This window comes from Pseudophryne corroboree, chromosome 3 (assembly GCF_028390025.1).
Source record: "Pseudophryne corroboree isolate aPseCor3 chromosome 3, aPseCor3.hap2, whole genome shotgun sequence".
Lineage (NCBI taxonomy): Eukaryota > Metazoa > Chordata > Amphibia > Anura > Myobatrachidae > Pseudophryne > Pseudophryne corroboree.
The window spans coordinates 499443758-499470626 of record NC_086446.1 but is presented as its reverse complement, the minus strand read 5'-3'; the positions used below and the strand labels follow the sequence as shown (position 1 = coordinate 499470626).

The 26869-nt window shown below is 47.5% G+C and overlaps 1 protein-coding gene across 2 annotated transcripts; it reads right to left on the bottom strand.

Moving 5' to 3' along the window:
* LOC135056155 (uncharacterized) lies at positions 1 to 26869 on the bottom strand. Of its 2 annotated transcripts, XR_010243903.1 has the most exons (7): positions 26508 to 26869; positions 18144 to 18945; positions 17693 to 18055; positions 16852 to 16933; positions 16610 to 16734; positions 8363 to 8797; positions 1 to 960 (listed from the first exon to the last, which is right to left on the bottom strand). XR_010243903.1 is itself a non-coding variant. In XM_063960994.1 (2 exons), exons 1-2 carry the CDS (start codon positions 8675 to 8677, stop codon positions 670 to 672), a joined length of 606 nt encoding a protein of 201 aa, XP_063817064.1. In that variant the 5' UTR covers positions 8678 to 10438; the 3' UTR covers positions 1 to 669. The 2 variants fall into 2 exon arrangements, 1 of the variants encoding a protein (XP_063817064.1); XM_063960994.1 differs by lacking the exons at positions 16610 to 16734; positions 16852 to 16933; positions 17693 to 18055; positions 18144 to 18945; positions 26508 to 26869 and having other exon boundaries at positions 8363 to 10438.

Genomic DNA, 26869 nt, shown 5'->3' with positions numbered 1-26869 from the left:
TTTAAAACAAGATACATTTTTATTTTGGAAATAAATAAATAAATAAAAATACAATAAAATATAAAACCAATCAAGCATATGTAATGTCTATCAAACATAAAAGCAGTTAAATGTAGGAGTCTTGCCAATCCACTGCACCTTCTCCATTAAAAAAGGTCAGATAGTCGTCCCTGACCTTTCTAGCCTTTAAAGTGGGATTAGGTGTGGACTGTGGCCTTTCAAGTCCAGGCAACCTAGCAGAGTCCACATCAGAGTTGTCGGCCTGAGCAGGCAACCTGGCACAGTCCACATCAGAGTTGTCGGCCTGAGCAGACAGCCTGGCAGAGTCCACATCAGGGTTGTTAGCCGGAGTAGTAGATGGGGGGCATTTTGGGCCAGTCTTACGCCTTAGATAATTGTGTAGAACACAGCAGGCCAACACAACCCAGTCTATTTTATCCACCCTTAGGCCAATAGCAGAGTGGAAAATTCTGAACCTACTACTCAAGATCCCAAATGCGTTTTCAACTATGCGGCGGGCCCTTGAGAGCCGATAATTAAAAATGCATTTCTCCTTGGATAAGTTCCTTTGTGGGTAGGGTTTCATGATGTGCTCGTGCAGAGCAAAGGCTTCATCTGCCACAAACACATAATTCAAGCCATGCATGCAGTCCTCAGCTTTCGGTAGGTCTAATTGGTTGCAAAGCAGCCTCTCATAAAACACAGTATCTTTGATTGATCCGCCATCGGATGCTCTTCCATTTTCCCCACATCCACAAATATGAACTCATAGTTAGCATTAACTATAGCCATCAAGACTATGCTAAAATAACCTTTATAGTTATAATATAGAGATCCACTTTTTGTAGGAGGAGAGATGCGGACATGCTTGCCGTCTATGGCACCTCCGCAATTTGGGAAATTCCAGCAATCCTCAAAGTCCCGGGCAATTACTTTCCACTCCTCTGCTTTAGTGGGAAACTAGAAAGCAAAAGTAGAAATCATTATTAAACATTGCAATTAAAACACGTGACAGCCGGCATTATTATGTGTAAACGGCATGCCCCTTCCTTATAGTAACATAGTTAATGAGGTTGAAAAGAGGCAAAAAGCCCATCGGGTTCAACCCGTATTCTGTATTAAGCAGTGCACCAGCCAAAATAATGGTTTCGTACCTATTGTCAACTATATTTCGTATCACCCCCATATACATAATGTCAATATATTAAATGCTAAAGCATTGGATACTTTTTTTTAGCTAGAAAACTGTCCAATCTGTTTTTAAATGCATTTACAGAGTCCACCGCTCTTTTCAAGGTAATACACAGGGCCGTTTCTAGACAATTTGGCTCCCAGTGCGAGATTTCAAAATGCGCCCCCCCCCCCCATTGCTATAAAAAAAAAATTGCGTGCCCCCCCCATATAGCCAGAAAAAAATAAGAATTTACTTACCGATAATTCTATTTCTCGGAGTCCGTAGTGGATGCTGGGGTTCCTGAAAGGACCATGGGGAATAGCGGCTCCGCAGGAGACAGGGCACAAAAGTAAAGCTTTCCGATCAGGTGGTGTGCACTGGCTCCTCCCCCTATGACCCTCCTCCAAGCCAGTTAGGTACTGTGCCCGGACGAGCGTACACAATAAGGGAGGAATTTTGAATCCCGGGTAAGACTCATACCAGCCACACCAATCACACCGTACAACTTGTGATCAAACCCAGTTAACAGTATGATAACAGAGGAGCCTCTGAAAGATGGCTTCCTAAACAATAACCCGAATTAGTTAACAATAACTATGTACAATTATTGCAGATAATCCGCACTTGGGATGGGCGCCCAGCATCCACTACGGACTCCGAGAAATAGAATTATCGGTAAGTAAATTCTTATTTTCTCTATCGTCCTAGTGGATGCTGGGGTTCCTGAAAGGACCATGGGGATTATACCAAAGCTCCCAAACGGGCGGGAGAGTGCGGATGACTCTGCAGCACCGAATGAGAGAACTCCAGGTCCTCCTTAGCCAGAGTATCAAATTTGTAAAATTTTACAAACGTGTTCTCCCCTGACCACGTAGCTGCTCGGCAAAGTTGTAATGCCGAGACCCCTCGGGCAGCCGCCCAAGATGAGCCCACCTTCCTTGTGGAGTGGGCCTTTACAGATTTAGGCTGTGGCAGGCCTGCCACAGAATGTGCAAGTTGGATTGTGCTACAGATCCAACGAGCAATCGTCTGCTTAGACGCAGGAGCACCCATCTTGTTGGGTGCATACAATATAAACAACGAGTCAGATTTTCTGACTCCAGCTGTCCTTGCAATATATATTTTTAATGCTCTGACAACGTCCAGTAACTTGGAGTCCTCCAAGTCACTTGTAGCCGCAGGCACTACAATAGGCTGGTTCAGATGAAATGCTGACACCACCTTAGGGAGAAAATGCGGACGAGTCCGCAGTTCTGCCCTGTCCGAATGGAAAATCAGATATGGGCTTTTGTAAGATAAAGCTGCCAGTTCTGACACTCTCCTGGCCGAAGCCAGGGCTAGTAACATGGTCACTTTCCATGTGATATATTTTAAATCCACCTTTTTTAGTGGTTCAAACCAATGAGATTTTAGAAATTCCAAAACCACATTGAGATCCCACGGTGCCACTGGAGGCACCACAGGAGGCTGTATATGCAGCACTCCCTTAACAAAAGTCTGGACTTCAGGAACTGAAGCCAATTCTTTTTGAAAGAAAATCGACAGGGCCGAAATTTGAACCTTAATAGATCCCAATTTGAGACCCATAGACAATCCTGATTGCAGGAAATGTAGGAATCGACCCAGTTGAAATTCCTCCGTCGGAGCACTCCGATCCTCGCACCACGCAACATATCTTCGCCAAATGCGGTGATAGTGTTGCACGGTTACTTCCTTCCTTGCTTTAATCAAAGTAGGAATGACTTCTTCCGGCATGCCTTTTTCCTTTAGGATCCGGCGTTCAACCGCCATGCCGTCAAACGCAGCCGCGGTAAGTCTTGAAACAGACAGGGACCCTGCTGAAGCAAGTCCCTCCTTAGAGGTAGAGGCCACGGATCTTCCGTGATCATCTCTTGAAGTTCCGGGTACCAAGTCCTTCTTGGCCAATCCGGAACCACTAGTATCGTTCTTACGCCTCTTTGCCGTATAATTCTCAATACTTTTGGTATGAGAGGCAGAGGAGGAAAAACATACACCGACTGGTACACCCAAGGCGTTACCAGCGCGTCCACAGCTATTGCCTGCGGATCTCTTGACCTTGCGCAATACCTGTCCAGTTTTTTGTTGAAGCGAGACGCCATCATGTCCACCATTGGTCTTTCCCAACGGGTTACCAGCATGTGGAAGACTTCCGGATGAAGTCCCCACTCTCCCGGGTGAAGGTCGTGTCTGCTGAGGAAGTCTGCTTCCCAGTTGTCCACTCCCGGGATGAACACTGCTGACAGTGCTATCACATGATCTTCCGCCCAGCGAAGAATCCTTGCAGCTTCTGCCATTGCACTCCTGCTTCTTGTGCCGCCCTGTCTGTTTACATGGGCGACTGCCGTGATGTTGTCCGACTGGATCAACACCGGTTTTCCTTGAAGCAGAGGTTCTGCCTGGCTTAGAGCATTGTAGATTGCTCTTAGTTCCAGAATGTTTATGTGAAGAGACGTTTCCAGGCTCGTCCACACTCCCTGGAAGTTTCTTCCTTGTGTGACTGCTCCCCAGCCTCTCAGGCTGGCGTCCGTGGTCACCAGGATCCAATCCTGTATGCCGAATCTGCGGCCCTCCAATAGATGAGCACTCTGCAACCACCACAGAAGAGATACCCTTGTCCTTGGAGACAGGGTTATCCGCTGGTGCATCTGAAGATGCGACCCTGACCATTTGTCTAACAGATCCCTCTGGAAAATTCGTGCATGGAATCTGCCGAATGGAATTGCTTCGTAAGAAGCCACCATTTTTCCCAGGACTCTTGTGCATTGATGTACAGACACCTTTCCTGGTTTTAGGAGGTTCCTGACAAGCTCGGACAACTCCTTGGCTTTTTCCTCCGGGAGAAAAACCTTTTTCTGAACCGTGTCCAGAATCATCCCTAGGAACAGCAGACGAGTTGTCGGCATTAACTGGGATTTTGGAATATTCAGAATCCAGCCGTGCTGTTTTAGCACTTCTTGAGACAGTGCTAATCCCCTCTCTAGCTGTTCTCTGGACCTTGCCCTTATTAGGAGATCGTCCAAGTATGGGATAATTAATACGCCTTTTCTTCGAAGAAGAATCATCATCTCGGCCATTACCTTTGTAAAGACCCGAGGTGCCGTGGACAATCCGAACGGCAGCGTCTGAAACTGATAGTGACAGTTTTGTACAACGAACCTGAGGTACCCCTGGTGTGAGGGGTAAATTGGAACGTGGAGGTACGCATCCTTGATGTCCAAGGACACCATAAAGTCCCCTTCTTCCAGGTTCGCTATCACTGCTCTGAGTGACTCCATTTTGAACTTGAACTTCTTTATGTACAGGTTCAAGGACTTCAGATTTAGAATAGGTCTTACCGAGCCGTCCGGCTTCGGTACCACAAATAGAGTGGAATAATACCCCTTTCCCTGTTGTAGAAGAGGTACCTTGACTATCACCTGCTGAGAGTACAGCTTGTGAATGGCTTCCAAAACCGTCTCCCTTTCGGAGGGGGACGTTGGTAAAGCAGACTTCAGGAAACGGCGAGGCGGATCTGTCTCTAGTTCCAACCTGTACCCCTGAGATATTATCTGCAGGATCCAGGGATCTACCTGCGAGTGAGCCCACTGCGCGCTGAAATTCTTGAGACGACCGCCCACCGCCCCCGAGTCCGCTTGAGAAGCCCCAGCGTCATGCTGAGGCTTTTGTAGAAGCGGGGGAGGGCTTCTGTTCCTGGGAAGGAGCTGCCTGTTGGTGTCTCTTCCCCCTTCCTCTGCCTCGTGGCAGATATGAATATCCCTTTGCTCTCTTGTTTTTAAAGGAACGAAAGGGCTGCGGTTGAAAAGTCGGTGTCTTTTTCTGTTGGGGAGTAGCTTGAGGTAAAAAGGTGGATTTCCCGGCTGTAGCCGTGGCCACCAAATCTGATAGACCGACTCCAAATAACTCCTCCCCTTTATACGGCAAAACTTCCATATGCCGTTTTGAGTCCGCATCGCCTGACCACTGTCGCGTCCATAAACTTCTTCTGGCCGAAATGGACATAGCACTTACCCGTGATGCCAGTGTGCAGATATCCCTCTGTGCATCACGCATATAAAGAAATGCATCCTTTATTTGCTCTAAAGACAGTAAAACATTGTCCCTATCCAGGGTATCAATATTTTCAATCAGGGACTCTGACCAAGCTACTCCAGCACTGCACATCCAGGCTGTCGCTATAGCTGGTCGTAGTATAACACCTGTATGTGTGTATATACTTTTTTGGATATTTTCCATCCTCCTATCTGCTGGATCTTTAAGTGCGGCCGTCTCAGGAGAGGGTAACGCCACTTGTTTAGATAAGCGTGTGAGCGCCTTATCCACCCTAGGAGGTGTTTCCCAGCGCGCCCTAACCTCTGACGGGAAAGGGTATAAAGCTAATAACTTCTTTGAAATTAGCATCTTTTTATCGGGGGCAACCCACGCTTCATCACATACATCATTTAGTTCTTCTGATTCAGGAAAAACTATAGGTAGTTTTTTCACACCCCACATAATACCCTGTTTAGTGGTACCTGTAGTATCAGCTAAATGTAACGCCTCCTTCATTGCCAAAATCATATAACGTGTGGCCCTACTGGAAAATACGGTTGATTCGTCACCGTCGCCACTGGAATCAGTGCCTGTGTCTGGGTCTGTGTCGACCGACTGAGGCAAAGGGCGTTTTACAGCCCCTGACGGTGTTTGAGGCGCCTGGACAGGCACTAACTGATTGTCCGGCCGTCTCATGTCGTCAAACGACTGCTTTAGCGTGTTGACACTATCCCGTAATTCCATAAATAAAGGCATCCATTCTGGTGTCGACCCCCTAGGAGGTGACATCCCCATATTTGGCAATTGCTCCGCCTCCACACCAATATCGTCCTCATACATGTCGACACACACGTACCGACACACAGCAGACACACAGGGAATGCTCTTAACGAAGACAGGACCCCACTAGCCCTTTGGGGAGACAGAGGGAGAGTTTGCCAGCACACACCAAAAGCGCTATATATGACAGGGATAGCCTTATAATAAGTGCTCCCTGTATAGCTGCTTTTATAATATAATTTTTGCCACTATTTTGCCCCCCCTCTCTTGTTTTACCCTGTTTCTGTAGTGCAGTGCAGGGGAGAGACCTGGGAGCCGTCCTGACCAGCGGAGCTGTGTAAGGAAAATGGCGCTGTGTGCTGAGGAGATAGGCCCCGCCCCTTTTCCGGCGGGCTCGTCTCCCGCTCTTTAGTGTATTCTGGCAGGGGTTAAATATCTCCATATAGCCCCGGAGGCTATATGTGAGGTATTTTTTAGCCAAATAGGTTTTCATTTGCCTCCCAGGGCGCTCCCCTCCCAGCGCCCTGCACCCTCAGTGACTGCCGTGTGAAGTGTGCTGAGAGGAAAATGGCGCACAGCTGCAGTGCTGTGCGCTACCTTTAGAAGACTGAGGAGTCTTCTGCCGCCGATTCTGGACCTCTTCATGTTTCAGCATCTGCAAGGGGGCCGGCGGCGAGGCTCCGGTGACCATCCAGGCTGTACCTGTGATCGTCCCTCTGGAGCTGATGTCCAGTAGCCAAGAAGCCAATCCATCCTGCACGCAGGTGAGTTCACTTCTTCTCCCCTAAGTCCCTCGTTGCAGTGATCCTGTTGCCAGCAGGACTCACTGTAAAATAAAAAACCTAAGCTAAACTTTCTCTAAGCAGCTCTTTAGGAGAGCCACCTAGATTGCACCCTTCTCGGCCGGGCACAAAAATCTAACTGGCTTGGAGGAGGGTCATAGGGGGAGGAGCCAGTGCACACCACCTGATCGGAAAGCTTTACTTTTGTGCCCCGTCTCCTGCGGAGCCGCTATTCCCCATGGTCCTTTCAGGAACCCCAGCATCCACTAGGACGATAGAGAAAAAAGCATGCGCGCGCGCTCCCAACAAGGCTGTGTGGCCTGATTAAAATGGGTGTGGTCTAATTAAAGTGGGCGTGGCCTCGTCTGATATCACACCCACCACAGGGGGAAAATATAAAAATAAAAAAGTCCCATTTTTACACATTACACCAGGCAAGTGTCCCCATATTACACAGCGCGGCAGGCAGGTGTCAAGTGGGGGGGGGGGGGGGAGGGGGGAGGGGTAGGGGGAGAGAGAGAGAGAGAATACTTACATCTTACCGCTCTTCGGGTCCAGCCGACTCACGTCCCTCGCGCCGGCCGCCTCCTCCTTCGATGGTTATCTCCTCTCCTCCCTCTCAGGAGCGCTCGGGGGGCTGGGCTTCGCCTAATGACGCATTTGCGTCGTGACGTCACGACGCAAACGCGTCATTCCGCGAAGCCCCGCCCCCCGAGCAGGAGCGCTCGGGGGGAGAGAGAGGGAGGAGAGGAGTAGTCACAAAGTGCCGCGGCGGGCGCCCCGTGCGGTTGCACGGCTCGCCCGTCGCTAGAAACTGCACTGGGAATACATATTTAACCTAGTAATCCTTTCCTCATACTCTAGTGTCTCTAACCCTTAAATCAATTTAGTAGCGCGTTCCCCGATATCTTTTTTATAATATGGTGCCCAAAATTTAACACAATATTCTAGATACAGATGTACCAGTGATTTATACAGAGGCAGGATTACATCCTTGTCCCTTGTCTCATTACCCCGTTTCATGCACGCAAGGACCCCTTTTTTTGGAACGAGACGTGTACACTGTCCCTTGGAAAAGTAAAGTAGGGTGAAAATGTATACTTTGCAGGTGGGCAGTATCCTAGCACTGGCCCTACAGCAGATCTAAACATAAAGGCCCATATATACGGGCCGTTGTGGGAGAGATGTGTGCTGAGCGAACCGCTCAGCACACATCTCTCCCGCCGCTCAGCACAGCGTGATGTGTGCTGAGCGAGGGACGACGACGGGGGACCGCTAATTTCACCCAGCGAGTGCTAGATTGAGCCTGCATGCAGCGATAGCGATTGCTTAGATTTTAAGCATGGATCTCCGTGAGTATCCCCCTGTCTCTCCAGTTGATGTGAAACTACAAGTTCCAGCATGCCTTTATAAACTTTGGAAACAATTTGACTGTAACTAGGTATGATGGGACATGTAGTTTTTACAACAACTACAGAGAGAAATGGTTTAACATTAAAATATGCTGCATTTAAATTCAGCACACATAGTGACCCCCACAGTGTCCCCAAACTGTTGCTACTATACATGTTCTTACCTTCAGATAGTCCTTTCGGAGGACGCTGTATAAGGCCTTGCAGGTCTCTGGAATGATCACTCCCAAAGCCTGAGGGGAGATCAGGGTGGAGAACTTTAGGTCCTGTAGTGGTCTCCCAGTAGCAAGATAGCGCAGGGTAGCGACCAGCCGTTCCTCAGCAGAAATGGCCCTGCGCATAACTGTGTCCTGCTTCACAATGAGAGGCGTCACCAGTTGCAGCAGCTCTTGAAACATATCATCATTCATACGCAGGTAATTCCTGTAGTCCTCAGGATTATTGTCCCGAAGCTCACGTAGAAGCGGTGTATGAGACATGGCGTCCCTCTCCAAAAGCCATTGCTTGGTCTAGCAAGACCGAGTAGGTCTCCTCTCCCTCATCCTTCTCTCTCTGTCCAAACCATTCACTGCAACAGCCTGGCAGTACAATATCTTCAGCTGGTACTCATCCATGATAAAAGGCAAGAAGCACTTTTAAATAAACAGCAAACTCTCAAAGCACAGTGCAGAAGGCAAACCAACTATACACAGAGCAATGAAGGCACTGATTTTAAAATGGCCACTGCAACACCACAACAGAAAAAGACACACCCTCCCCTCCCCTATAATACCAACCCACTATTTAAAAAGGTCTTTTTTTTGTTTAGAAAAAGACACACTCTCCCCACCCCCCTCACTATAATACCAACCCACTATTTAAATAGGTTTTTTTTTTGTTTAGCACAGATTGCTCAGCACAGATTGCTCAGCACAGATCTCACGTGTGTATGGGAGATCTAGACACCGGGATGTTCAAGGGACATCTCCCGTGATAAATTGCTCAGAACACATCTCTTGCAGAAATCTCTCTGTGAGTATGGGCCTTTAGTACTGTATGTTCCAGGGAACGCTATATACAGTAATTGGAAGGTGGGTTTGTCTAATTTGGTGAACAATAGACTGGTTTCACTTGTACCTGTTATTCACTAACAGAAGATAACAAGACAGCATTACATTGAAAGGCAGGTCCCTCATAAATGACTCACACTGAACATTTAGTTCACAAACACTGGTAAAAATTCTGTTAGATTGTCAGTAATAAATAATTTTTTCTAAACAGATTTGACTTTTTTTTTTAAACATCCTGCTTTCACAGAAACAGATTTAAGTACCATTTTGATAGGAGTATTAGGGAAGACCTTAAACCAGATACACACTACACGATATGTCATTTTAACCGGCGGATTACACCAACATATCGGGCACATCATCTACTGTGTACCCACTATATCGTTCCTGCACGCCGTCATCAACATCCTCTGTCGGCCAGAACAGACGCTAGACATTGGAACGAGAGCCAAACTGCATTCGCCGCAATCGACAAGTGTTTATGCACTTGCCAATGCCGGCTCCTCCGCCAGGTCCAATTGATGCCGATGTTGCTGGCTACACACATTGTCTAGTATGTACCCGCTATGTTGCAGACGATGCGCGTCGTCAGCAACATCCTCCGTCGTCCCTGCATGCAGGACCAATGGAAAACATCGCTAGCGAGGGCATGCAACCAAATGTAGCACAGCCACCGCCGTTGCTCCCGGCATCGGCAAGTGTGTATGCACTTGCCAATGCGAGGTCCTGTCGCTGCCGATGTCGCTGGGTATACACATTGTGAAGTGTGTACTAAGCTTAACTGTTAATCTACAATGTTTAGGGTGTAATGGAATTGAGCTCTACCACAAGAATTTTAAGAATGTGGGGAAATATATGTAATATGAGACTTAAGTTAATTTTAACAATAGTGCATAAACAATAATGTCATGTTGGAGCCTACCTACCTGTGATATGCATTATTGGTGCTATTATTGATAGACAGATAGGGGGTGGATAGGGAGGACAGACAGTGAGAGATGGAGGTGGGGGGACAGAGATATGATACACAGACGGGAGGGGACAGACAGTAGGTGAAAAACATATGGGGGGGGGGGGACAGATGACGGAAATGAGGCAAGAGAAGACAAAAAATAAGATTTTAAACCTACCGGTAAATCTTTTTCTCCTAGTCCGTAGAGGATGCTGGGGACTCCGTAAGGACCATGGGGTATAGACGGTCTCCGAAAGGAGACATGGGCACTATAAAGAACTTTAGAATGGGTGTGCACTGGCTCCTCCCTCTATGCCTCTCCTCCAGACCTCAGTTAGAGAAACTGTGCCCAGAGGAGACGGACAGTACGAGGAAAGGATTTTGTTAATCCAAGGGCAAGATTCATACCAGCCCACACCATCCACACCGTATAACCTGGAATATACGAACCAGTCAACAGTATGAAACAAACAGCATCAATGAAAGACAAATCAAAACTGTAACATAACCCTTATGCAAGCAATAACTACCGGTATATACAATTCTTGCAGAATGTTGTCTGCACGGGGACGGGCGCCCAGCATCCTCTACGGACTAGGAGAAAAAGATTTACCGGTAGGTTTAAAATCTTATTTTCTCTTACGTTCTAGAGGATGCTGGGGACTCCGTAAGGACCATGGGGATTATACCAAAGCTCCAAAACGGGCGGGAGAGTGCGGATGACTCTGCAGCACCGATCGAGCAAACATGAGGTCCTCATCAGCCAGGGTATTAAACTTGTAGAATTTTGCAAAGGTGTTTGAACCCGACCAAGTCGCCGCTCGGCAAAGCTGTAATGCCGAGACGCCTCGGGCAGCCGCCCAAGAAGAGCCCACCTTCCTAGTGGAATTGGCCTTTACCGAATTTGGTAACGGCAATCCAGCCGTAGAATGAGCCTGCTGAATCGTGTTATAGATCCAGCGAGCAATAGTCTGCTTCGAAGCAGGAGCGCCAACCTTGTTGGCTGCATACAGGACACAGTGCCTCTGTTTTCCTAACCCGAGCCGTTCTGGCTACATAAATTTTCAATGCCCTGACCACATCAAGGGACTCGGAATCCTCCAAGTCCCGCGTAGCCACAGGCACCACAATAAGTTGGTTCATATGAAAAGAGGAAACCACCTTAGGCAAAAATTGAGGACAAGTCCGCAACTCCGCTCTATCCACATGGAAAATCAGATAGGGGCTTTTGTGAGACAAAGCCGCCAACTCAGACACTCGCCTTGCCGATGCCAAGGCCAACAACATGACCACCTTCCAAGTGAGATACTTTAATTCCACGGATTGAAGAGGCTCAAACCAGGGAGACTTAAGGAACTGTAACACCACGTTAAGGTCCCATGGTGCCACTGGAGGCACAAAAGAAGGCTGGATATGCAGCACTCCCTTCACAAAAGTCTGGACTTCTGGGAGAGAAGCCAATTCCTTCTGAAAGAAAATGGATAGGGCCGAAATCTGAACCTTAATGGAGCCTAATTTTAGGCCCATATTCACTCCAGTCTGTAGGACGTGGAAAAAACGGCCCAAATGGAAATCTTCCGGAGAAACATTTTTGGTTTCACGCCAAGAGACATACTTCCTCCAGATACGGTGATAATGTTTCGCTGTCACCTCCTTCCTAGCCTTTATCAGAGTAGGGATGACCTCGTCCGGAATGCCCTTCCCAGCTAGGATCTGGCGTTCAACCGCCATGCCGTCAAACGCAGCCGCGGTAAGTCTTGGAACAGACAGGGCCCTTGTTGCAACAGGTCCTCTCCGAGAGGAAGAGGCCACGGATCTTCTGTGAGCATTTCCTGCAGATCCAGATACCAGGCCCTTCAAGGCCAATCTGAAACAATGAGAATTGTATGTACTCCTTTTCGTCTTATGATTCTCAATATTTTTGAGATGAGAGGAAGAGGAGGGAACACATAGACCGACTGAAACACCAACGGTGTCACCAGGGCGTCCACTGCTACTGCCTGAGGGTCCCTTGACCTGGCACAATACCTCGGAAGCTTCTTGTTGAGGCGTGACGCCATCATGTCTATTTGAGGAAGTCCCCACTGACTTGCAATCTCTGTAAAGACTTCTTGATGAAGCCCCCACTCCCCTGGATGGAGATCGTGTCTGCTGAGGAAGTCTGCTTCCCAGTTGTCCACTCCCAGTATGAAGACTGCTGTCAAAGCGCTTACATGATTTTCCGCCCAGCGAAGAATCCTGGTGGCTTCCGCCATCACCATTCTGCTTCTTGTTCCGCCTTGGCAGTTTACATGAGCCACGGCTGTGACGTTGTCTGACTGAATCAGAACAGGCAGGCCGCGAAGAAGAGTCTCCGCCCGACGTAGGCCGTTGTAGATGGCCTTCAATTCCAGTATGTGTATGTGTAGACAAGCCTCCTGGCTTGACCACAGTCCCTGGAAGTTTCTTCCCTGTGTGACTGCTCCCCATCCTCGGAGGCTCGCGTCCGTGGTCAACAAAACCAAGTCTTGAATGCCGAACCTGCGACCGTCTAGAAGGTGAACACTCTGCAGCCACCACAAGAGAGATACCCTGGCCCTGAGGGACAGGCTGATCTTCTGATGAATATGTAGATGGGACCAGGACCACTTGTACAGAAGGTCCCACTAAAAAATCCTCGCATGGAACCTGCTGAAGGGAATGGCCTCGTAAGACGCCACCATTTTTCCCAGAACTCGAGTGCATTGATGGACCGACACCCTTTTCGGCTTCAACAGGTCCCTGACCAAGTTCTGGAGTTCCTGGGCTTTTTCCATCGGGAGAAAAACCCTTTTTTGTTCTGTGTCCAGAATCATGCCTAAGAAAGTCAATCGGGTCGTTGGAACCAACTGTGACTTTGGCAGATTGAGAACCCAGCCGTGCTGCTGCAACACCCTCAGGGAGAGTGACACGCTTTTCAGCAACTGTTCTCTCGATCTCGCTTTTATCAGGAGATCGTCCAAGTATGGGATAATTGTGAAAATCCTCGGGCCGTGGAAAGCCCAAACGGCAACGTCTGAAATTGGTAATGACAATCCTGTACAGCAAATCTCAGGAACGCCTGATGAGGAGGATATGTGGGGACATGAAGGTATGCATCCTTTATGTCCAGTGACACCATAAAATCCCCCCCCCCCCCCCCCTCCAGGCTGGCAATGACCGCTCTGAGCGATTCCATCTTGAATTTGAACCTTTTCAAGTATAGGTTTAGGGATTTTAAATTCAGAATGGGTCTGACCGTACCGTCCGGTTTCAGGACCACAAACAGGGTTGAGTAGTACCCCGTCCCCTGTTGAAGCAGGGGAACTTTGACTACCACAGTTTTTGAATTGCATCTAAAACGACCTCCCTTTCTGGGAAAGACGCTGGTAGGGCCGATTTGAAAACCCGGCGAGGAGGCACATCTTCGAATTCCAGCTTGTAACCCTGGGATACAATTTATATTGCCCAGGGATCCACCTGTGATTGAACCCAGACGTGGCTGAAAAGCCGAAGACGTGCCCCCACTGGGGCGGACTCCCTCAGCGGAGCCCCAGCGTCACGCGGTGGATTTAGTAGAGGTCGGGGAGGATTTCTGCTCCTGGGAACTAGCCGTAGCTGGCAGCTTTTTCCCTCTGCCCTTACCTCTGGCGAGAAAGGAAGATCCCCGTACTCTTTTGGACTTATGCGACCGAAAGGACTGCATCTGATAATGTGGCGTTTTCTTTGGCTGTGAGGAAACATAAGGTAAAAAAGTAGATTTACCTGCAGTAGCTGTGGAAACCAGGTCCGTGAGACCTTCCCCAAATAAGTCCTCACCCTTGTAAGGCAAAACCTCCATATGCCTCTTTGAGTCGGCATCACCCGTCCATTGGCGGGTCCACAGGGCTCGCCTAGCAGAAATCACCTTGGCGTTGGCTCTTGAACCCAGTAGGCCAACGTCTTTCTGAGTATCTCTCATATATAAGACAGTGTCTTTAATGTGACCCAAGGTCAATAAAATGGCATCCTTATCCAGGGTATCAATTTCAGCAGACAAGGTATCTGTCCAAGCTGCTACAGTGCTACAAACCCAAGCCGACGCTATCGCCGGTCTGAGCAAGGTACCAGTATGTGTATAAATCGACTTCAAGGTAGTCTCCTGCCTGCGATCAGCAGGATCCTTGAGGGCTACGGTATCTTGAGACGGCAGCGCCACCTTTTTGGATAAGCGCGTTAACGCCTTGTCCACCCTGGGGGAGGATTCCCACCGTATTCTGTCCTTAGCCGGGAAAGGATATGCCATAAGAATCCTCTTGGGAATCTGCAGTTTTTTGTCTGGAATTTCCCAAGCCCTTTCAAACAACTCATTTAGCTCATGAGAAAGGGGGGAAAGTAACCTCAGGTTTCTTTTCTTTAAACATGTGGACCCTCGTGTCAGGAACAGAGGGGTCATCTGTGATATGCAACACATCTTTTATTGCAATAATCATATAATGAATACTTTTTGCCAACTTTGGCTGCAACCTCGCATCATCGTAATCGACACTGGAGTCAGAATCCGTGTCGGTATCAGTGTCTGCTACTTGGGATAGTGGGCGCTTCTGAGACCCAGAAGGGCCCTGTGACATAGTGAAAAACAAGGATTGACTCCCTGCATTTTCCCTGGACTCCGCTTTGTCCAACCTCTTATGTAATAAATTCACATTTGCATTTAAAACATTCCACATATCCAACCAATCAGGTGTCGGCGTTGCCGACGGAGACACCACACTCATTTGCTCCACCTCCTCCCTAGAAGAGCCTTCCGCTTCAGACGTGCCGACACACCCGTACCGACACCCCCACACACTCAGGGAAATATCTAATCTGGAGACAGTTCCCCAAAAAGGCCCTTTGGAGAGACAGAGAGAGAGTATGCCAGCACACACCCAGCGCCAAATGACCCTGGAAAAACAATTCCCAGATACACAGCGCTTTTTATATATATATTCAATATACACTCACTGCGCCCAATATATGTGCCCCCCCCCCCCTTCCCCCTCTTTTTAAGCCCTGTCACCGTGTTCAGCAGGGGAGAGCCTGGGGAGCCAGCTTCTCAGCAGCGTGCTGTGGAGAAAATGGCGCTGGTTAGTGCGGTGGAATCAAGCTCCACCCCCTCAGCGGCGGGCTTCGGTCCCGCTCAAAAATACAAAAAACTGGCGGGGGTTCGTATATTTTAATGCCTCTGCAGAATATATACTTAATATTGCCAGCCAAGAGGTTTTATTGCTGCCCAGGTCGCCCCCCTGCACCCTGCACCCATCCGTGCCTGTAGAGTGTGTGTGTGTGTAGGAGCAATGGCGCGCAACGTTACCGCTGCACGTTACCTCAGTGAAGATCAGAAGTCTTCTGCCGCATTTGAAGTCTTCTTTCTTCTTATACTCACCCGGCTTCTATCTTCCGGCTCTGCAAGGAGGACGGCGGCGCGTCTCTGGGACGAACGGCTAGGGTGAGACCTGCGTTCCGATCCCTCTGGAGCTAATGGTGTCCAGTAGCCTAAGAAGCAGAGCCTATCACTTAAGTAAGTCTGCTTCTCTCTCCTCAGTCCCACGACGCAGGGAGCCTGTTGCCAGCAGCGCTCCCTGAAAATAAAAAACCTAACAAAATTATTTTTTCAGAGAAACTCAGGAGAGCTCCCCTGTAATGCACCCAGTCTCCTCTGGGCACAGGATCTAACTGAGGTCTGGAGGAAGGGCATAGAGGGAGGAGCAAGTGCACACCCATTCTAAAGTTCTTTATAGTGCCCATGTCTCCTGCGGAGCCCGTCTATACCCCATGGTCCTTACGGAGTCCCCAGCATCCTCTAGGACGCAAGAGAAAATAAAAATAAAAAAAATCCTCAAATGCTGGGCATGATAGCTAGCCGCAGCGCAGACGTACAGTCCAAAATACTACTAGTTTCACAAGTTAAGCTGAGCAACCCATGCCAAAGACTTCCCCTTTTGTTTCAAATATGATGGTCATCTGATAAGGACAGCAGATAGTGCAACCACATATATACTAAATCTGTACTGGTGCAAGTGATTACTTTTGTACGTAGCAGCAGTATATTCCCTTGCATTTTTTTTAATTCCAATGAGCAAATACCCCTTTGATAATTGCAATCACTTAGAAAGCCACAGCGCATTGATATGTGGTGTGGGAAGGTCTTCCAAAGTGGTTTCCACGTGTGACTATAGCTGCATCTCAGTTAACCTATTTTACATTCTTTCCAAACAAGCCTTTCATCCAGAGCTGCAGACCCAATTCTTTGTAGCGATGCCTATAAGATAACATACACAAATGTGCAAGAGGGACACAGTAGTTACCATTACACCAATAGGCTATGACTGAACTAGTGGTACTATCTAACCATTCCACCTCAGCTAAGTGCAGTCTCTGAATCAGCTCACCGTATTAGGATGTGGTGTGGGAAGTACTTCCAAGGTGGCTTCAAGGCACTGTCTCACAGAAAAGATCTTCTGTAATTTCCATATCCTTATGTACAAGTGGTTGGCGCTTTTCTTTGCAGCGGTGCCTATCAAGTGACATGAATAAACGTGGAAGAGGGACATAGGTCACCTTTTAAGCAGCAAAGCTCTGTCAGAACAAACTACACTGCACTCTACTAACTTTAATCACTCAGATTGCTCACCGTCCTGAGGTGTGGAATCGCAAGTCTTCAAAATGGTGGTTTCCATGTACTGCTTTCGCTGCATTGCGCCAAAATTACTCTCCTGGTAAAATGATAGCATATTTTATTTTTTACACATGTAAACATATTACTCTAATGCTGGGTACACACTAGATGACGTGTGTACCCAGCGACGCGTCAGGACCCGGCGCTGTGCAGGCATCGGCAAGTTCATACACACTCGCCAATGCCGGCAGCGACGGTGGGGGCCATGCTGCGCTCGCTGGCGATATCACCTATCAGACATGCTTGCACAGCTGATGGGCAATGTCGCTGACGACAAGCGAGAGTGTGCATCGTCAGCAACATAGTGCATACACACTACACGATATCGTGAACGATGTGTCAGTATTGGCCACATTGTTCACTTTATTGTCTAGTGTGTACCCAGTGTAAAGGCGTTTTTGCCCAGTGTGTATGCTGAGCGATGATGTGAAAAATCGCTGGCCGGAAAATCACGCAGTGCAAAGACACTGAGCGATTTTCACGGGGGTGAACAACTTTCCACTGTAGGAGACTGTGGAAAGTAGTTCACTCGACCAGTAAAACAGGCAGAGGGACGGCGGCTGCCAGCAATGACGCGTGAGCACACATTAGCAGTCATCGCCCGGCCATACGCTCTAGGTGATTTTGAGCTCAAAATCACCCAGTACCTTAAGAGTTTAAATGGCCCTTTGAATTTACATGACATAACTATAAATATATATCATTTAAACAAAAAAGCAACATTAAATAAATCCTCCAATTTTATTTAAAAAAGTAATAATTTCAAAAATAACAAAAATGAAATGTGCATACTTACATGAAAAATTATTCTCAATAAGGTTCGAACGAACCTGACTACCTAAGAAAGTTCCATCACGGGCAGGCAATGCTTTAGGATCCTCAGGAAGATTTGGATCCTGCAACACTGGAAGGTTATGCTGAACGCATATATTGTGCAACATGCAACAGACGGTAAAAATCTCACACACTTTGACCGCAGAGTACTGCAGAGTGCCTCTTGATCGATCTAAGCAGCGGAAACGGCTTTTCAGAATGGCAAAAGTCTGATCGATCACACGCAGCGTGGCTAGGTGTGCCTTGTTGTACCGACGTTCTGCTCGGTTACTAGGTCTAGATATGGGTGTAAGAAGCCAAGATCTCGAGCCATAACCAGAATCACCTACAAATCAGAAAATAAAGCAAATTTTGATAAAAAGGCACAGAAAATCTAACAAAAATAAAAAAAAATCTGCATAAAGATTTATCACCTAACAACCATCCTCCTTGCAGTTTGGAATCCTCAAAGTCACGAAAAACAGAAGAGTTGCAGAGTACGTAAGAGTTGTCAGTGGATCCTGGATATGCAGCAAAAACGTTAAGGATTCTATAGTTGGCATCACATACCACCTGCATGTTCATAGAGTGGAAGTGCTTCCTATTGCGACAGACCATATCCATATCATGGGTGGGTGTAAACGCAACATGTGTGCAGCCTATTGCACCCATAACGTTTGGTATGTCTCCAATGGCAAAAAAAGCTTGCTTCACCTCCTGCCACTCCCCCTGATCACGTGGAAAGTAAATGTAGTTCTTGACGTGTTTCAGTAAGCCGTGTATAACTGTGGAAAAAAATCTGCAAAATGTTGGCTGTGAAAATCCACACTCAGTTGCCACAGTCGGCTGAAAAGACCCAGAGGTCAGAAAATGCAGTGTGCTCAACAGTTTGGTTATTCCAGGCACGGCATTACTTCGACGTGTCTTTGGCTCCAGCTCGTCTTTGACCAGTTCGTAAAGGGACAATATAGCAGCCGAAGGCAACTTGTAGAGTCTTATGATGTCTTCCTCATGTAGACCGTCCAGAGTCTGTCGCGGTCTAAAGGTACGTGGCTTGCGCATACGTCTTCGATGGCGTTGGCGCTGTTGGCGCTGCTGCTGCTCTCCGACTTGTGAGTCTGATGACCCTTGGGCTGTAGCAATCTGTATCCGAGCACGCATTCTTAAATACTCCAGGAAAATCTCCATAATGAACTTAGTATGATTTTAACAAATGTGATGGAATGAATGTGAAACCTAAAAAAAGATAAATAAAATATTTTATCAAGGGAGAACATGGAAAAAAATATTTAAGAGTGGGGGAAATGATGGTGCTTAGGGGAAGCAGATAGGGATTAAGGGTATTCAATTACGACACTTTTCATTATTTTTTAGAGCGAATGAGGATTTCCCTATTTAATAGAAGAGCGGTTTTTTCGCCTAGGTGAAAAATCTGGCAGGAGCGAAAAACATGTGGATCGGCAAATCCACGTGTTTTCACACTTGCGCCGGTGGAAACGCTTGCCGTTTTTTGCAGATTTTTAGGCATTTTTCACCAATGCATTTTAACCAAAAATAAAAAAAAATGAAAAGGCATTGGCAAAAATACCTTAAAACCAGGCGAAAAAGCCTTAAAACAGTGAAAACTACCTACATATTCAATTGCAGGCAGTTTTCGCCTGTTTTTAAGGCATTTTCGCCAATGCCTTTTTTTTTTTTTTTTTTAGTTAAAATGCATTGGTGAAAAATGCCTCAAAATCTGCGAAAACGGGCAGCGTTTCCACTGACGCAGGTGTGAAAACATGTGGATTGAATTCGATAGTTCAGAAATTTGTCAGAGCTAATTGAATAACCCCTTAGTCGTATAATTTTTAAAGAGAAATAAGCCTCTCCCTATTTAACAAGCCAAGCACAACATGATAAAACCACATAACTTTAAATGCATATAGCTGAATAACTTTCTTATTTCTATTTCACATTTCTTTTCTTTTTTATTAACTTTTTCAACGAAAAAATGTGACTCGAAGTCGAGGCTTAGGAGGAATCCGGACTGGCTGGCAAAGTGGTGCAGTCTTCCTTTAGACAGTATCGCTAGGGAATGGAGATAATACTCATGCTGCTTTCAGACATGTGACCCGGGAATATGCCATGTCTAGCAAGCTGACAAATTCCCGGGTCTCAGCTCCATGACCCTGGTCGGGAGCAGGGTCATGGACCAGAGACTAATGGGTCCTACAGACTGGGCGACCCGCCGCCGAGCTGCCTAACCGCCGATACGGCAGGCGGGCGACCCGGCGGCAGAGGGAGTGAAGTTTCTTCACTCCCCCGTCACCATAGCAATACATGCTAATATGGACAATCTCGTCCATATTGGCCTGCGTGCATAAGCGATGGGGCACCAACGATGAACGAGCACGGGCCGCAGATCGTTGGTGCCTACACACTGCACGGTAGTTCATATTCATATCGTTCATATCGTGCAGTGTTATCTGCCAGTGTGTAGGGCCCTTTAATCCTAGGTTGTTTCCTTTCAAACATGCAGAAATCCTGGGTTGATGCACTTTCACATGCAAAAGCCCCGGATATAGCTGCAGGGGTAGCAGCAGCAGCTTAGAAAAGGTCTCAGTAAACTACTGCTGGGGGGGCATTATGTATAAGGACGCTACTATTACTGGGGGGGCATTACCTATAACAATGCTACTACTACTGGGGGGCATTATGTATAAGAACGCTACTACTACATGGGGGCATTACATATCAGTGTTCGCAAATACGCGCTATAGCGCGTATTTTACCCGACAATTGACAGTGGTGACTCAAAAAAAAAAAACTGCAGGGTCCCACAGGACGCGCTCTGACCAATCAGCAGCGCTGTCCTGTGCTGTCAGTCACTTTAACTCTCCAATGGCAGAGGAAGGGGAGGAGACCATGGAGCGTGTGATCTCCCGCCTTCCCCTCTCTGCTCTGCACGGGACCCGTAACATCCAGTCCGCCGTATGTGGCAGGGGGCTGTCCACTCCGGCCGGGCATGAAGCTCTGCCACATCGGTTATCCGTAGGAGCCAGCGGAGGAAGCCATTTGCTGGGATCAAGACGGGGGAAGATGCAGCGGTAGGTGGCGGGACAGCAGGTGGCTGAGGGTGTGTGCTCTTGTGTGATAGAAAAGTGATGTGTGAGGGGATGATCGCTCCTTGTCAGCAGCTTGGCGGGATGGTCAGGGCAGTGCTGGCAGTGGCGTCTCCCTTGTGTGTGCCGGCCGGTAACAGCCATTCCCCTGACAGTACATGCATTACAGTACATGGGGGCAGTGTGGAGGAGGCCAGGCAGCGGGTCTCATGTGTCAGCGGTTGTAGATCATCGTGTCATTCAAGCTAGTATATAGTGTATTGTATAAAGGTTTAAAGGCAATGTTTATCTTTTGTTAACTCTTGACTGCATTTTCGTCCAAAAAAAGAGGTGATTACTGCAGATCAGTATGTTTTGAATGCAGTCCGTGGCCAGTGAGTCAAGCAGGTGGTGGCTGGGCTTGCTGTGGAAGGGGGGGACGACGACTGAGGGTCTGAGGTGATGGCTGCAACTTGTAAGTGCTGTACCCGGTGCAAAGTGTATAACGTGCTGTACCCGGTGCAAAGTGTATAACGTGCTGTACCCGGTGCAAAGTGTATAACGTGCTGTACCCGGTGCAAAGTGTATAACGTGCTGTACCCTGTGCAAAGTGTATAAAGTGCTGTACCCTGTGCAAAGTGTATAAAGTGCTGTACCCGGTGCAAAGTGTATAACGTGCTGTACCCGGTGCAAAGTGTATAACGTGCTGTACCCGGTGCAAAGTGTATGACGTGCTGTTCCTGGTGCAAAGTGTATGACGTGCTGTTCCTGGTGCAAAGTGTATGACGTGCTGTTCCTGGTGCAAAGTGTATGACGTGCTCTACCTGGCGCAGTGTGCATAGGAGGTTCTACCTGGTGCAATGTGTATAAGCGGCACTACTGTGTGGTGTAATGTGAATTGACACTATTATGTGGTCACGCCCCTTCCCTATGAAGCCACACCCTAAATTTTGCAGCGCGCCTACGGCGCGCACTACCTATGCTTTAGGGTCTGAGTGGTGGAACACCAATTCACTTTCTGCCTAAGGGCACCAAAATGTCTAGTTACAACTCTGGTGCAGGGTGTCCTGCATGCTACACAGCCCAGCAGCACTGTCACCCCCCATCCCCCCATCTTGCAACACTTTTGTAGTGTCCAAACAAGATTAAAATTAATAAGAACCTTCATTCCGATGGGACCCATAAAAAGACCGGTAGGACCCCAATTTTTAAAAGTGAAGGGTCCCTGGGACCCACTTTTTTTTTGGCTCAGCGCGATCACTGCATATAACGATGCTACTACTACTGGGGGGGCATTATGTATAAGAACGCTACTACTACAGGGGGGCATTACATATAACGATGCTACTACTACTGGGGGGGCATTATGTATAAGGAGGCTACTAATACTGGGGGGGCATTACATATAAGGACGCTACTACTGGGGGGGCATTATGTATAAGGACTCTTACTACTGGGGGGCATTATGTATAAGGACGGTGCTACTACTACTGGGAGGGCATTACATGTAAGGATGCTACTACTACTGGGGGGGGCATTATGTATAAGGGCGGTACTACTACTGGGGGAACATTACGTATAAGGATGCTACTACTACAGGGGTGGCATTACGTATAAGGACGCTGGATCAGATGAGTATAATTATCTTTTATTTTCAGGTACCCGTGGATTCTACTTGGAGAAGAGGACCGACTGCTTCGTGTCAACATGTGTGTGTCGACATGTGTGAAATAAAGTTTTACTGTCACGGTGTGTGTCTCCTGTTTTTATTTGGGTATTTTTTTTCCATTAGAACTGCAGGTACCAGCGGGCCCGTTTTTCTCCCGCATGCTGGTACTTGTGGTTCTCCAAGTACCAGCTTGCGGGGGAGGCTTGCTGGGACTTGTAGTACTACTGGAAAAAACAATATTCTTTAAATTTTCTCAAGGCTATCAGCCCTCCATCCGCAGCCTTTGGATGGGGGGGGACAGCCTCGGGCTTCACCCCTGGCCCTTGGGTGGCTGGGGGGGGACCCCTTGATTGAAGTGGTCCCCACTCCCCCAGGGTACCCCGGCCAGGGGTGACTAGTTGGATATTTAATGCCATGGCCGCAGGGCACTGTATAAAAGTGACCCCCGGCTGTGGCATTATCTGTCCAGCTAGTGGAGCCTGATGCTGGTGTAAAAAATATGGGGGACCCCTACTCTTTTTGTCCCCCGTATTTTTTGCACCAGCACCAGGCGCAGAGCCCGGTGCTGGTTTTAAAAATACGGGGGATCCCCTGTCCGTTTTCCCCCCGGATTTTTAGAACCAGGACCGGCTCGAAGAGCCCGAGGCTGGTTATGCGTTGGAGGGGGAACCCCACGCAATTTTTTTTCGGGTTTTTCCCATTCCATTTAAAAAAAAAAAAAAAAAAAAAAAAAAAAAAAATAATTATATATATATATATATATATATATATATATATATATATATATATATATATATATATATATATATATATATATATATATATATATATATAATAATTTTTAAAAAAATATATAAATAATACTTGTGCTTCCAAAAAAGAGGGCACCAGGCAAGCTGTACATTTTACTACATTGGGAGTGCCGAATATCTACATCTTATATATATATATATATATATATATATATATTTGCCTTGGCAGCCCAACCATGCTGGTATCCATAGTTCAGTATAAAAATAAGTAAATCTAATAAATGTATGGTGGTGAAAGAAAAGCCCAGTTTCACTGAAAAAAAGACACTTCTGCATGTTTTGAAATTAAAAAACAAAACAAAACTGAAGAACTGTAGGCAGGCACTGTCCGCCTACTTCGGTGACATCACAAGTTGGACAGAAGTTGGAAGGTTGGTTGGTCTGATGAAAAGTTGGTTAGATGTGTGGAGCACTGGTAAAAAGTTGGTGAGATGTGTGGGGCACTGTTTTAGTTGAACAGACAAGTTGGATGGTTGGAAGTTTGGAGTGTTGGAGAAAAGTTGGTCTGATGTATGGCTAGCATTAGGTCCTCTGCTTTTCTCAATCTGTACCTCATCTCTTAGCAAACTAATCAGTTCTTTCAGATTTCAGTATCACCTGTACATGGACGATACTCAAATCTACTTATCCTCCCCAGATGTCACCACCTGTATCGGGCCTCATCACTGAATGACTTTCTGCCATTGGATATCATCTTGCCACCTGAAACTTATAATCTCTAAAACAGAATTAATTATATTAACACCAGCCAATACTAGTTCCCAACTTGATATCTCTATCAATGGGGTTGATTCAATTCAACGCAAATTGAATACTGGCGGGAAGAAGGTCCCGGAGTTATTAAATCCATCTCACTACTATATTGGAGAATGCCAGTACTCGTGCCTTAAACAGAGAGTGTACTCATGAAATCAGGAATTCTCTAACTTAAGTGCCCCGCTGCGCTAGTGCACAAAACAGCATTGCGGACCTAATTTTTACGGCTTTCTGCTCACGCCCCAGGATGGGTGCAAGCAGAAATCCACTAGTCACATTTAACAGCGTGCTGAATTGGATAGCTACGTGACCTCCTTTCCAATGATACTCAATTCATGTTGAATTGAATCAACTCCACTGTTGGTAACTCAAGAATCAACCCTACCCCACAGGCTCGCTGCCTAGGTGTCATACTTGACTCTGAACTGTCCTTTGTTCCCCACATTCAATCTGTCCCAAAACCATGTAACATATCTCCCGCATTGATTATTGCAATAGTCTCCTTACTGGTCTTTCCAAAAAAGCTCCCACCACTACAATCCATTTTGAATGCAGCTGCGAGGCTGATCTTGACCAAACTGCACCAACGTACATCTCTTTGCTCATCTCTAAATATCTCCCTACCCAATTCTCCACATCCACACGCATTACTCGCACCCACTCAAAATTACAGGACTTTTACTGGGCTGCATCCACTATGTGGGATGCCCTGCCATGCACAATAAGACTCACCTCTAGTCTCCAAACCTTCAAGCATTCCCTGAAAACTCACCTCTGCAGACAAGCTTATCAAATTCCAGACCCACCCACATAACCTTCAATGCCTCCCGATCTAATTACATCCTCTCTGTACAGTCTACATAACCTCCCATATTTTCTCTTTCTTCACTTTCACATTGTCCTGACCCTTGGTCAACATTGCTGTATGACCATATCATGTAGTGTGGTGTAGTGCAGTGTAATTTGGTGTGATGTGGTGAAGGATAGTGTGATGTTATGTGGTGGAGTGCAGGATAGTGTAGAGTGGTGTGATGTGCTGTGGTGTAGTGTAGTTCAGGATAGTTTGATGTAGTGTAGTGCAGAATAGTGTGATGTGGTGCAGTGAAGTGTAGGATAGTGTGCTGCCGTGCAGTATAGCGTGATGTGGTGCGGTGTAGTACAGAATAGTGTAATGTAGTGTAGTGCAGGATACTGTGATGTAGTGCTATTGGTGCTGTATTAGTAATTCAGACAACAAATATGATATAATTATTATAAGGCCATTTATATAATCATAACAGTATGGTGCAGCAAACAAAAATAACATTATGGAGATATGGTCTCAAAGTATAGTGAGCTTACAGAGTTAAAGAGTAAAATAACATTCCAGTTACTATATCCAACCCAACCATACATATGCACCAACCCAGAACTGAAGCTGGGCTGTACAAAACAAATGAATGAATGAAACCTGCTGATCCCTCCACATGACAATGAGCTGTGCCAACAGCAGCATCTCAAGCACTGGATGTAACACATCAAAATTGCACTGAGGCAGAGTTCTCTGAATAGGACACACTGCTGCGTGTAAGGGAACAGTACATATTACCGCCGGGATTCCGACTGGCACAATCCCGACAGGGGAGCAAGCGCAACGCAGCCCATTGCAGGCTCGCTGCGCTCGGCACACTAATTTATTCTCCCTCTATGGGTGTCGTGGACACCCACAGAGGGAGAATATGTCGGGATTGTGCGGGTCGGGATCCCGGTGCCTGTATTCCGACCGCCGGGATTCCGTCCGGCGGGATCTTGACCGCATCCCGCGTGTAATGTACAGTATGAGTGATAAGAGGACAGCTTATATGCCACAGCAGAGCCCCGTATAGAAGTGTAAAAAACAGAAATCTTTAGAAAATGCTTCTAAGCAGCTTTTAATTTAAAAAGCATACTTCTGTGTCAAACACGCCCAGCTCACATCATACCATCCCACACTGCACTCCATCACACCATCCCGCACCGCGCGCCCATCATACTACGGTAGATGCTAGAATCAAGTGGGCTAAGGGACCTTTTCCGTAAGGGGGAGGAGTTACGACGCAAGGGGGAGGAGCTAGGCCAGCGGGATAGTTCCTCTACTATCCACGCCACCAACTATTACCTTTAGTAATTAGGTGGTGAGCGAAGCGGAGCGGAGCGAGCCACCGTGCCCGAAGCGTGGCGAGCGAAGCGAGCCCGCGAGGGTACTTTTCGGGTACCCTGTTCGCCCGTAGCTCCTCCCCCTGGTGACGTAGCTCCTCCCCTCAATACGTCACAAGGTCCCTTCAGCCCCTCCGATATAGAACCAACCATCATACTACATTACACACCATCCTGCACTGCACCACATCATACTACACTGCACAACACCACATACTGTAACACTAGCCTGCACTGCACTATACCACACCACATAATACTAATGTGTACTACTGTACATTCCAAATACACTATTCTACTTACCTGCTGGTGCCGGTGCCGGTGCCGGTGCCGCACTCTTCCCGGCCGACTCCCCACTAGTCCGCTACCCTAGCATCACTACCGCCGCCACTACTCAGTGACCGGAAGTCGTTGCGGAGCCCGGAGGGGAGGGGCCAGGAAGACACATCCCTCCATTCAGGGGCATGGTACACAACGAAGTCTCCAGTCCGGCTGATAATCTTTTCGTCGCTTGATAAATGAACACATTTCGCCGTCTCTGTAACGGCGCTGCATGTGGACCGGGTGCAGCTGCAGGAGTCTCGGCCATACCTCCGGTTACACATTAGTGACCAGGGTGAGAGTCATTTGCCCGCGGCCTCCCTGTCTCTGGCTGGGGAAAGGAA